We start from the raw sequence: 13,275 nt of genomic DNA, 5'->3' as shown, positions 1-13,275 counted from the left end.
GGAGGAGCCCTGGAGGGCATGGATCTCATAGCCCACTGGCAGATTTCAAACCCAGATATTATGCAGGGGAGAAATTTAGAGTGGACACTCTTGGGGACCCAGCAATCTAAGGTGAGGCCAGAGGCATGACGAGATGGGGACATTCTGAGCTTAGCCCTGGGGCACTGCCCTCATGGCAGCTGCTGAGAGTTCGTTGTGCTGCTGCACTCCTGGGTCCTTCTGTCTGTCTGTCATCTGTCTGAATTTCATGCATTGCTAGCTAGAAGTCACATGGCACGTAGGAAAGCTCATTCTGTGTCGGAGTCCGCTCTCTGTCCCAATGAGCTACTGACCCATAGCAGATGTGACCTCACCAGGCCTCGGTTTCCTCATCTATAACCTGAGGAATTAACCTGGATTATAGCTTCAGCTCTGACTGTGCTGAACTGTGCCCGACAAGAGGCAGGTCCCCTGCCTGCCTGAACTGTGTGTTTGTGTGTGTGTGTGTGTGTGTGTGTGTGTGTAAAAGAGACAGGGAGAGAGGCTTGGGGTGTGTAGATGGAATGGATACGCAGAATCTATTTTGCTTGATTTGCCCCAACAGCTGTTCCAGACTGAAGGGGTATATGTGTTGGGGGTGGTAGGTGGAGAGTGTCGGGAGCCCTCAAAGCGTAGACTGAACTTGCATTTAGAAGTTGGGATATGAAAACCAGGTTCACGTGTGGATTTCCGAGGAGGGAGGACCATGGTGGGAGTCAGAACCATGGATGGGCTCAGGTTAGCCCAGTTGAGGGTGTGGTTCTGCCACCAGACACTTTGGTGTGGGGGTGTGGAAGCCAGATGACGAATCCCATTTTTCCACAGGCTAGCGGCAGGGTGGGATCCCACGTTCAGGTGACCTGCAGGAGCCTCCTAGCATGGCCTTGGTGTCCCCATCTGGAACCCAAAGGGGCTGAATTTAAACTCCTCCAAGGACCTTTCTGGCTCTAAATTCTAGAATGAGGAGAGTGGGGGAGGATTGGAGCGATGCCTGTGGGGGGATAGAGTGAGGAGAGTGGGGGAGGGTTGGAGTGATGCCTGTGGGGGGATAGAGTGAGGAGAGTGGGGGAAGGTTGGAGCGATGCTTGTTGGGGGAGTAGGACAGATGGAGGAGGAGGTTCTTCCTCACTGTCTCCTTAAGCCTCAGTTTTCTCAACTTTTTAGCGGAACAATAGCTCAATGGGATCATTGCGACAATAAATAAGGCCAAGTGTATCGATAGCATTGTCCCTGCCACAGAGTGGCTGTGCAAAAGGTGCTACCAGTTGCCACTTGTCACACCAGATTGTCCTGTGACAGCTGTTATTGCCAATGAGCCCACTGACCAATGGACAGGCAGAGGCAAGAGCTCCCCTGCCCCACACCATCAGCCACCTGCCGCGGGGCCACAGGTTACCTGTTGTTCCCCCTACACCTCTACCCACAGGATCAGTCGACGTGGATGAGTGCTCAGAGGGCACGGATGACTGCCACATCGATGCCATCTGTCAGAACACGCCCAAGTCCTACAAATGCCTCTGCAAGCCAGGCTACAAGGGGGAAGGCAGGCAGTGTGAAGGTGAGTCCAGCCCGGCCCTCCTGGCCAGACCCTGAAGCTGCCAGGGCTGCTGTAGGTGGCCGACGCCTGCCCCATTCATCACCAGCTGGGGCTGAGCCTCCAGCACCACCGTCATGGTTGCTGACAGTCATGGTTGCTGACAGCACAGGCTTCTCTCAGCCTCAGGAGGGAGGCAGTGAACTTTTCGGGAATGCCGGCTGTTTCCCTGAAAGGGTGGAGTTAGAGTCATGGGGTGCCTGATTCTCAACTGGGCTTGAAACTTTTCGTTTTTTTTAAGAAATTGGCTGGGTGCGGTGGCTCAGATCTGTAATCCCAGCACTTTGGGAGGCCGAGGCAGGCAGATTATCTGAGGTCAAGAGTTTGAGACCAGCCTGGCCAACATGGCAAAACCCCGTCTCTACTAAAAATACAACAAATACAAGAAAAGTTAGCCAGGCGTGGTGGCGTGTGCCTGTAATCTCAGCTACTCATGAAGCTGAGGCAGGAGAATCACTTGAACCCGAGAGGCGGAGGTTGTAGTAAACTGAGATGGCGCCACTGCACTCCAGCTTGAGCAACAGAGAAAGACTCTGTCTCAAAAAAAAAAAAAAAAAAAAGAAAAGAAAGAGAAATTAAGATGAAGTATTGAATGATGTATTTGTGCATCTGTCCTTGACTGGCTGTATGGGGCTGGAGTGCAAAGACCTGGGCTTACCCCCTGACCTCCAAGGTCCCTAACGTCAAGTTCAAGACCACCCTGTAGGTCTCTGTCTCGAGTTCCAGTGCTTGGACAGACACTGGTGGATTTGTACCATCTGTCTGTCTATCCAGCCTTTCTGCCCTGCACCTGGGGTGCTGGTTAGACCTCCTGGCATTAGAAACTGCCTCCCCAGCAGGCTGAAAGAGAGAAGAGAGCAGCTCTGGCTGCGTTTGGTGCCAGGACTCTCCAAGCCCATTGGAACCTTTGGAGCTTTTGTCCATGAGGGTCTGCATGGCCGTCCTCACCCCATGGGTCTGGAGCAGGACTGGGCATCTGGGAGCTGGAAATAGCTCTCTCCGAAACAGACACACCCCCGGATGGGGTCACTGATCCCCATCTTCCCTGTTTGCACACGTTGTATAAATGAGGAAAACTGAGGCTCAGACAGGAGAAGCATCTTTTGCAAGATTGCCATGTTCACAGTGACATGACAAGGACTGAAATCCAGGTCTTGCAGCTCCCACTCAATGACTGTGGCAGCTAGTTTTCTTCTCCCTGGACCCTGCCAGCTGAATTTTTCCAAGTTTGATATTTGTATTAGGAAAGTGACATGTGAGCACAGGATGGGTCCCTGTTCTTTCTGTATAAGGCGTTTACAGGGCTAGAGTTTTGTGGGCGATGCAGCCACGCCTCCCTGGGATGCTGGTGGTGTTTATCCTTCGCATTTGTTGAGCATTTATTTAAGGCTGAGTGCTGGGCAGATGACATCGCCCTGGATCATGCCTGGCTGGGTCATATTCCTGGCACGCTCAGGGCCCCAGAACCCAAAGGGGGGAGCTGGCGCCTACCCACAGATCTCTGGAAGGAGGCAAGGCTGGAGGCACACAGAGGAGGCCATGAGTGAGAAGCCTGGTGGGGCGGCTGGCCTGGCTGCTGTCAGGGCCAGAGGTTAGCTCCCTGGTTTGAGTGGTACATGTGAGGCTGTGTGTGACCGCTTTCTGATCCTCTATTCTGCCCCCTAGACCCAGTGTCCTGGCAAGGCAGGGCCATGGTTGACCCTCCATCTCTGCTGGTATAAGCCATTGACCTGGCCTCTTCGTCCCCCAGCCCAGCTTCTCCTTAGGCCCTCTCCTGCTGTCCCCTGCCCTGGAGGCCTTACCTGTTTCCCTAAAATTTTTCGGAGTTCAGCTTTCACTCCCCACTCTGCTTGACCCCTGAGTTAGGAGTCAGACTCTTGCCCCAAGCCCAGCTCTGTTGCTCACTGGCTCTGTAGGCTTCATGTTCTCACCTGCTAGAAAAGGAAATTGTTTTGTCCTGCTGGGTATGAAAATGAGACAAGAGGAGGCTTGCGAATGTGCTGCAGGAACTGCCAGGGGTCTCCCTATCTCTCTAGCCAAATTTGGGCCTCCACCCTTCACATCCTGAAACACCTCTATCCTGGCATGCACACATACACACAGACACACACACATGCACACATACTGGGTTGCTCTACGTTTGTGAGCCCCAGCTCAGATTTCCTGCCTGCCTGGAGCTCCTTACCTTCTTTCTGCATCCTGTCTAAATCTGAAGGCTAATCATTCTTTAGATTTGCCTCCTCCAGGAAGCCTCTGACCACCGCTTATACATGCACTTACCCATGCACTATACATGCATGCTAGACTGCATTAGTTACCTACGCTGCTCCCAGAGGCTTCTGGGCTTCCCTCCATCATCACACTTCTGACTCGGTCATAATTACTTGTCTTGGTCCCCCACAGAACTGTGAGCTCATTTATTGAGGGCCCACCATAAGCTTGCTGTAGGGGTCACCATACCGAAGCTGTCAAACTCAGGCCATGCACCCAGGAGCTCTCAGTGAGCTCCTCAATTAGAAAGGGCCTTTTACATTTGTAGCCATGTTCCCAGCTCATGGGGCAGGGCCTGGCACTAGCGTAGGTCTACAGAAAACGTTTAGTCTTAGTTGGCTCTCCTTTGCCCAGACTGGACTTCACATTAGATGCGCAACCTCTAAGATAAACACAGAGGGGAGTGTGGAGTGTGGGGTCTGTAGAAGGGCTCGTTCTGGCCCTAGTGTCATCTTGACTCCGCACAATGAGAGACAGGAGAGCAGATTCAAGGCTGGTCTCTTCAAGGGGAGCCTGGGTTGCAGCCCACCTTTCATGTGAACATTTGGGTGGTGATTTGCCCTCACTGAGCCTTAGTTTCTCCTTTGGTTGTGAGGGCCAAAAATACTCCCCATCACAGGTCATCCTGAAGATTGAGTGAGCCACAGTATAGTGCACTGGGGGCTGGCATCCAATACACAGTAGGCACTCATTCCACAGTGTGTGCTCCATATACAGATGGCAGGGTCATCACCATGGTCCTGTCATTATCATCATCAGCATTATCACCATCACCATCATCACTATCATCACCATCACCATCATCATTATCATCACCATCATCACCATCACCATCATCACCATCACCATCACCATCACCATCGTCACCATCATCACTATCATCATCACCACCATCACCATCACCATCATCACTATCATCACCATCACCATCATCATTATCATCACCATCATCACCATCACCATCATCACCATCACCATCACTATCATCACCATCACCATCGTCACCATCATCGCTATCATCATCACCACCATCACCATCACCATCATCACCATCATCATCACCACCACCATCACCACCACCACCACCACCATCACCATCATTACATTATCACCATCATCACTGTCACCATCACCATCATCATCACCATCACCATCACCATCATCACCATCATCATCATCATCATTATCATCACTATCATCACCATCACCATCATCACCATCACCATCATCACCATCATCACCATCACCATCACCATCATCATCACCATCATCACCATCACCATCACCGTCGTCATTATCATCATTATCATTATCATCACCGTCATCACCATCATCACCATCATCATTATTATTATTATCATCATCACCATCATCACCGTCATCATTATCATCATCACCATCATCACTGTCATCATTATCATTATCACCATCATCACCATCATATCACCTGTTCTCACTAGCTGTCAAACTGGTTTCAGGCTCAAATGAGACTATGAATGGTGAAGACCTTTGAAACACTCCGTTCTGCATATCTGAGGTGATAGTTATGGTGCAGCATAGTCCTTGTTCTCCAGGAGCTTGTGGTCTGGTGGGACTGCATGAGCTGGAAATTCCTGATAACAGATTTAGGGTAGTTTGGGTCATGAATCAGTGTCTGTTGAGTTGCTGTGTTAACAGTATGAGAACAATTGTTAGGAACCAAGAGGAGGGCACCATTTGGTTATAGGCTCCCTAAACCCTCAGTCAGTGAGTGTTGGCATGGATTCTGGAGGCCTGTGTGGACCCTGTCCTGCTAGCGCTCTGGTTTTCTCATCCCTGGGGACCCATCTACAGGCATCAGTTTGAATCAAGGCAGCCTGCCAGAGTGCTCACATATATACCTCACACTGCCAACACATAAACACAGAGAACCATCAGATCCCCGCTGGCTTCCCTGGGAGGACTACGGAGAGACATCCGGGGGTTTTGAAATCTGAAGGGGCACCATGTGCAGCGCTGGCCTGAGGGAGCTGGGAAACCATCCAGATGTTCACGTCCTTGGTTTACAGATGGAAAAATGGAGGCCTGCGGGGGCAGGGTCTTTCTTGGGTGGGTACTAGAGCCCAGGTTTGGTAGACCTGTTACTCCATACTATGTTTCTGCCAGTGGTTATTCCTATCTGTGGCTCTCTGTTCTGAGAAGAGGACGTGAACAGTCTCTATTAAGGTCAGCATAGGGGTTAAAGCATTGACTTTGGTGCCAGATGGCTTGGGTTCAAATCCTGCCCATGTAGCCTGGGCATGTTATTTAACCTCCATTTGTTTATCTATAAAATAGGCATAATGTTACTACTTATTTCATACAGATAGTGTGAGAATTAAATGAGTTAATGTATTCAAAGCCTTTGAACATAGCCTGGCATATAGGATGCTGTATATAAGCACTAGCTGCCCTTACTGTGATGACGGCGATGACGATGATGATGATGATGATGATGATGATGATGATGGTGATGATGGTGCTATTGATGATCAGGGTGATGGGGTGATGATAATGTTGATGGTGCTGTTATGGTGCTATTGATGAGGGTGATGGTGGTGGTGATATTGATGATGATGGTGCTGATGAAGATGATGATGATGTATCTGATCATCATCATCGTCACCATATCAATGTCAATGATCACAATGTTGTTCAAGATATGAAAGAACTAAAACTTTGTCTTTTCCAACAATTTCTGGGACCTAAAATGGTTGGGAAGTGAGGTATTCTGGTTCATCGACTGTTCATATAAACCATATGCATATACCTATATCCCCACAGAGGTGGACAGTCAGGTGTGCCATTCACAGATGGCTGCTTATCGAGAATGTACAATAAAAAAATACATAGGAAAGAAGACTTTCCTTTGTTCAACTAAGCCTACTTCGGGGATGGCAAATATGCCGTCACCTTCTGCCATAGCAGACATTAATAATCAATCACCACGCCCTCCAGTCATTTCTGCAGTAGATGAAACTTGCTTTCCTTCCCTGGGCTCCTGCATCTGCAGGTCCTGAACTGGAGTTGGGTTCTGCCGAGGCTGGGGTTGGAGTCTTGGAGGCAGTGAGCCCCCTGTCCTGCAGATCTCACTGACTGTGCTCTTTGCTGTAATAAGCATAGAGGACGGACTCTCAGCAGAGCCTTCCCCGAGGATGTGGCTGCCACAGTCTCCCCAGTTTTTCACCAATATGTTGAGTGTTTGCTTCCAGACACCCCACTACATGCTCCATGTCCATGATCTCATTTAATCCTCTCAAGAACCCTACCAGATAGGGAGTATGCCTTCCATTTTTCAAGCAAGGAAACAGGCATGGAGAGGTAAAGTGACTGGCCAAAGGTCACACAGTTGATAGAGGACAGCTAGAATTTAAGCCCCAAACTGGCAGTTCCCAAGGTCTGTCCTCTTGACCGCTGGGTGATACTGCCTACTTTTAACTGGCTCTCCCACAGGGACTGTCAGCTCTGTCTTCACCATCTAATCAGTGCCCGAAACATACTTTCTCTATCATTTTCACAACCCAAGCCTGGGTTGTGGGAAGCCCAATGTGAGGCTGACCGAGCCTCTTAGCCACTTCACCAGGTCACCTTGAAACCTGCTGCTTGCAAAATCCCTGTTAGCAAATCCAGCCCTGAAGGCCACCTGCCCCCCATTCTGGGAACGGTTTCTTTTCTCACCTTCAAGGGCAACTTGCCTCGTGGCCAGTGGGCATATGCGATGATGCCATGGCCTCCATGCGTGCAGACATGTTGCATCTGTGCCCAGGAGTGGCCTGGGGCCCCCTGCAATCAGCCTAATGCTGGCAGAGGGCTTGCTGTAGCCAGACGGGTGAGTGCCTCAGACAGCCGGGAAAGGCTCTGAGCAGGGCTGGAGATAAAGCACTGTTTTATTGATTGAATCTGAAGTACCTTGAGGTAGACTCATGGCTGTGTGGAGTTGGAAGAAACTTCGAAGGGCATTGAGGCAGCCCCTGTGAGTGACAGCTGCCACCCCTCTTTGCAGCCCAGCCCAGGTCCATACACACCACCATTGTAGCCCATGCCACACTGCACTTAGCTTGTCCCACGTCTCCTCCTGGAATGTGAGCTCCTCAAAGACTGGATCTGGGATCCGTCAGCTCCCATCCCTGGAACCTAGAGACTGGGCCTGGCACAGGGTGTGGATGGCATTTGCTGGATGAAAGGGTCTCCTCCTCCAGGAAGCCATCTCTGGTCTCCCAGACAGGGGACTTATCACCTGTGAGCATCCTCACTCAGTGCTCCTGTCACACTAGATTGTGAGGACCCATGCAACTTCCCTCAGGGCTAAGCCCAGAGCTGGTGTCAGTGGGCAGTGAATGACCCTTATCCATGCTGGGAGGACCCAGGAAGGCCTCCCAGAACCTCACAGACTCTGAGGGTTCTACAGATGAGGAAGCAGAGGCTTGGACAGGGAGAGAGCTAGTCTGAGGATAACTGGTGTGGACCGATGGCAGAATTCACCTGGGGAAACTGGTTCCAGAGAGGTCTGTCTCTAGCCAGGCCTCCCAGGTGAGAGGCAGCAAGGCCTGGGTTCCGTCCATCCCCCATCAGCCAAGGGGTCCCAGCATCAGGCCAGGCCCCCATCAGCCCATTGGAAAGCAATAGGGAAGGCTCCTTCACTATGGAGGGATCGAGGGGGCTGCACAGCCCCTCTGCTTCTACACGTACTCGTTCCCTTGCTGCTGCTGGCTGGTCTGAGACGGGACCTGGGAATGGGAGGGGCTGGAAGCTACCATTTGTGATACTGTTATTATTTTAATTTATTTTAGAGGTGGGGCCTTGCTGTGTTGTAAGCTATTATTGTTATTTTTGTTTGTTTTTGAGATGAAGTTTTGCTTCGTCACCCGGGCTGGAGTTCAGTGGCTCAATCTCGGCTCACTGCAACCTCCGCCTCCCAGTTTCAAGGGATTCTCATGCCTCAGCCTCCCAAGTACCTGGGACTACAGGTGCGCACCACCATGCCCAGCTAATTTTTTGTATTTTTAGTAGAGATGGGGTTTCACCATGTTGGCCAGGCTGGTCTCGAACTCCTGACCTCAAGTGATCCGCCTGCCTCAGCCTCCCAAAGTACTGGGATTATAGGCATGAGTCACTGCACCCGGCCATTTTTTATCCATCCCTCCCTACCCAGCCTCACTGTCTTCTTTTAGTTCATCAAACTTGCCAGCTTGTTCCTACCTCTGGACCTTTACATACTCCATTTCCTCTTCCCTGTCCATTTAGCTAAGCGTGTGCATCCGCGGCTCACCCGGCCCCGGGGGCATGGGCCTTTTGGAATCTGCCAGGCCATTCCCGCACTGGCTTTCTGGTCTGAATTAACCAGGCCTGTTTGTGCTTATTCTGCTGAGGGGGCAGGCTGGGGGTGAGGAAGGGGCATTTCATCCCCTTTAAATACTTCAACTCATTTAACCTTAATTGCCTTGTTTTCATAGACATTTGCTAGGGAAAAGGACCAAATTATAGCTTGAATTGGGTCCTACTAATCTTAATTAAAAGCTCTCGTTTATAATCAGGACCAGGCCCCAAACGAGGAGCAAACCGCCCTCAAATGGCTTGTTTAAATAACTAAGACCCTCTTGATAATCACTGTTTAGTCTGAACCAACAGCACACATCACCCCTTCTATGTGTACTTAATTTTTTAGACCATTTATTCAAGTGGTTTATTCCACTTGCAAGTTCCAACTCGGGCCTTTTCCAAAATGCTATAATTAAAACTCTTGGGGGAAATAACTTTTTGTTTGGGCCACAGTATATCAAATATATTACTATTTTCCTCTTTTTGTGTGAAAAGGAAAAACATGACAACCTTGTGGCCGTCAGAGATCACAAAATTAGTGTGTATGTAATGAATGTAAATAGTCACTTCCTGAATTTTATATCCCCAGGGTCTACTTGTCAATCACTGAAGTTAGGTGGATTACAGAGCATGTTATTAAAGTGTTTTAACAAAATTCCTAATAACATACTCAGTGATCCATTTAGTTTAACATCAGAAAAAAAAAAAATCTTAAAACCAATTTGGCCTTCTTAGGAAATAATGTCCATGACCTTATTAAATCATTTTCATCATCATTACTACACACATTATTGAGACTCCAGATAAAATTCTGCTTTTTGGGAGGCCAGGAAAGGCAGTAGGAGGTGGGAGGGTGGGGGGAGAGAAGGGGAAATTCTTCTCCTTCAAGTCTTAAAACATGCAATTATGCATGCTAACGTGTGCTCTGCCGAAGATGAAAGTGCTCAAGTCTAGCAGACCAGCAGGCAGGAAGAAATTGGATGTGACTTAAAATTCCAAGGTGCTGTCAGCTAGCAATTAGGCAATGTTGCTTGCCAGCTCTGCTGCTGATTAGGGCTCTTGCAGAGTTCTTGGAGCCAATGTCCATTTTTAGGAGGAAAAAGTAAAAAACTCATGCTACCGCATTTAAACATTGGAGGCAAGTTCACCTCTGAGCCTCAGTTTGCCCATCTGTAAAGTGTGTGTGCACTGGACTGTTTTCAGTTGAGTATCAAGAATGTTTACTGAGCACCTACTCTGTGCCAAGCTAGGTGCTGGGGCTGAAACATGTTTCCTGCGTTTGACCTGCCTTGTGGGAGACACAGATTGGAAAAGATGTGATCATAATAGGATGTGGAAAGTGCAGCAATGAAAATACAAACAAAACAGGGTGTTGTTTTGTTGAAGTAGAGAAAGTGCATATCTCTGCCAAGGAGGGGAAGAAATTCAGGAGGGCTTCTTAGAGGAGGTGTCCTCTGGGCTAGGTTAGGAAAGCATAGCAGAAGCAGGTCTCTGATGCTCCTTCCAGCTGTGATGGTCAGTGGAAGCATTTGTAGCAAGGATTTAGAGGCCTGCATTTCGGTCCCTTCTAACTCCGTGAGCCAGCGGTGACTTGACCATTCTGAGCCCTGGTTTCCTCATTCACCACATGGGAGCCACAACACCTGCCCTACAGAATGTGCACTGGAGTAGAGATTTGAGGAGGGAAGGGGCCTCACTGTCTGTGAGAATGTGTTGAAGGCTGCACCAGTGCCTGCATGTTGGGGTTTTTTTTTTTTTTTTTCTCTAATTCCCCATTTCTCCCAGGGTTAGGAGTCTCTGCCCCCACCTCCCACCCTCCATGTCCTCCAGCTCCCCAGGCAGCAGCCCCTCTCTGCCCCCTTCCTCTGGGCCCTCTCACCTCCTCTTAGCCGCTTCTTATTACAGTGGCTGTATTTGTTTTTCCATCCGAGGAATGCTAACCAGCAAAAACCATTATTTCTAAGAAAATAAACCGTGGACTTGTGTGCCTTTGAATGCTACTGAAATGGATGACGGCCTTCCCTAAAGGCCTTGAGACAAAGAGGGCTCGGGGCCTTGTGTGAACGGGCAAGGTCAGGGGGTCTCAGAGGGTGCTCCCAGACGGGCTTCCAGATGGGCCAGGGCTGCGGCCTCTGGCTAGAAAGAGTGTAAAACCTCAGCCAGCTGGTTGGATGCCTGGCCTGGGTTAACAGCAGCCACTGGCGTAGATCACTCCCCACTCCCTCCAGGGTCTTCAATGTGCTCCCCTCTCTCCAGGAACCCCTATGTCTTCTGTCTAGACCTCCTGCCTCTCTTATGGAGGGGAGTGGAGCTGGGAGTGTGTCCATGGAGACCGGGTTCCAGCCCTGTGTGGCCTGGGCCAAGTCTGTGGGCCTCTCCGGCCTTTGCATCCTGACATCAGAGTTCAGCGGGGGCAGGAGATCTCAGGCCCCTTGGATCCTCGCTGTGGGCAGCTCCTTCCTCAGGGTGCTCCTCGTTTCCATGGCGCCCAATGCTGGCCTCAGTCGGTCCAGCATGAGGGGTGGGCTTCAGTGGGGCTTAGCCAACTGTCCCTTCCCACTGCCAGCCCTGCGGGCAGACGTGGGCCTGGTCGGTCTGTGCGCAGGAGCACATGAGTTTGTGTGCATCTGTGTCTGGGTCATTCCCCTCTCCAGGCTGGCAGCGCCTTGTGGCCAAGGTCCAGGCTAAGGGCAAAAGGCCTGGCCCAGGACAGCATTGGCATGGGAGGGAAGAAGGCAGAGAGGTGGCCTGATCCTTCACAAGGTCCGCGGGCCCCAGATTCCTGGTTCACAGAGATGCCATCTTCTCTGGACAACTGTGTCGAGGTGAGGAAGGTAGAGTCTGGGACCAGCCTGCCCAGGTTCAAATGTTGCCTTCACCACCTTCTAGCTGGGTGATCTTGGGAAAGACACTGAAGTTTTCTGAGCCTCAGTTTCTTTTTCTATGAGCCATGGGAAGTGAAGACCTTTCTGCACGACTGTAGGGAGGATTAAGCCAGTTACCATCAAGATGGTGCCTGGTGTGGAGTTGCCACTGCTGTTATTTTATTACATTGGAGAGGAAGGCCACCCGGGGGTTCGGAGAGAAGGGGAATGAACCCGAATTGCACCAGGCAAGCTCAGGCCCTGCCCACTGCTGGATCCTGAGATGAGAGAGAGAAGGCCAGGCCGAGAGCCCTGAGTTCAAGGTGCCGTCAGCCCCTGATCTGCTAAGATTTGTCTTTCAGCTCCCCTCTTTGGGCCTCAGTGACACCTTGATAAAATCCAGGGTGCTCTAGGATCCAGCTTACTAATTCTAAGGGCCGGCCCAGGTTTTCAGGCAACTTCCTGTGTGTGACTGTCCTCCTGAGCTCGGAGGTGGCTGGGCCTGTGGAGCGGCCCCACAGAACCTGCAGTGTTTGGGCCTCGGGCCTCTCCTTGGCCTTTCCCTAAGGGGATGGGGGAATGACTGCCTGTAATGGGCAGGAGGGTGGAACAGGGGCCTTGACCGAGAGCTGGCAGAACTAGACTCAAGCCTGGCAGGTTCCCCGCGGTCTCTCCTGGCTTCCATCTCACACGCGCCAACGACTCCGTTTTCTCTTGACCAGGCTGCCTCAGCGTCCGTTAGTCCTGATGCGGGAGCCCAGGAGCAGCCCTCAGCAAGGGCTTCAGGGCATTTTTGAGGGAGAAAGGAAATAATGAACCGGTCTTCGTCATATCGGTTTGGTGGGAAATCTCCCCTGCTTCTTGGTAGCAACGCGGCCCACCGTGACCCCAAGCTGGGCAGGTGGCATTCGAGGTCAGTTCAGAGCCAGCCTCCTTGTGGTTGCCCTTCATGCAGGCAGAGATCCCTGGAGATGCCACCAGCCCAGTGGAGAAGAACACCCACAGCATTAGCTTGTTTGACTTCTGTTTTTAAACAGCTTTATCGCAATATAATTCACATACTGTACAATTCACTCATTAAAAGTATACAATTCAATGCCTTTAGTATATTCACATTGCCAGTCTATTACCACAATCAATGTTAGTATCTTTTTTTATTTATTATATGTGTGTATATATATGTGTGTGTGT

General features: G+C 50.5%; 1 protein-coding gene across 1 annotated transcript in view; it reads left to right on the top strand.

Moving 5' to 3' along the window:
• Positions 1-1,329: 1,329 nt before the first annotated feature.
• SCUBE1 (signal peptide, CUB domain, EGF-like 1) overlaps positions 1,330-13,275 on the top strand; it is a 146,016-nt gene continuing 134,070 nt past the window's right edge. Inside the window, exon 1 of the mRNA XM_011984062.1 lies at positions 1,330-1,576. Within this exon, the coding sequence (XP_011839452.1) occupies positions 1,330-1,576 (247 nt within the window). The remainder of the gene's footprint in view (positions 1,577-13,275) is intronic.

The sequence above is a fragment of the Mandrillus leucophaeus genome, unplaced genomic scaffold (assembly GCF_000951045.1).
Source record: "Mandrillus leucophaeus isolate KB7577 unplaced genomic scaffold, Mleu.le_1.0 Scaffold26, whole genome shotgun sequence".
Lineage (NCBI taxonomy): Eukaryota > Metazoa > Chordata > Mammalia > Primates > Cercopithecidae > Mandrillus > Mandrillus leucophaeus.
The sequence above is the reverse complement of the archived record's forward strand: the minus strand, read 5'-3'. Positions and strand labels throughout refer to the sequence as shown.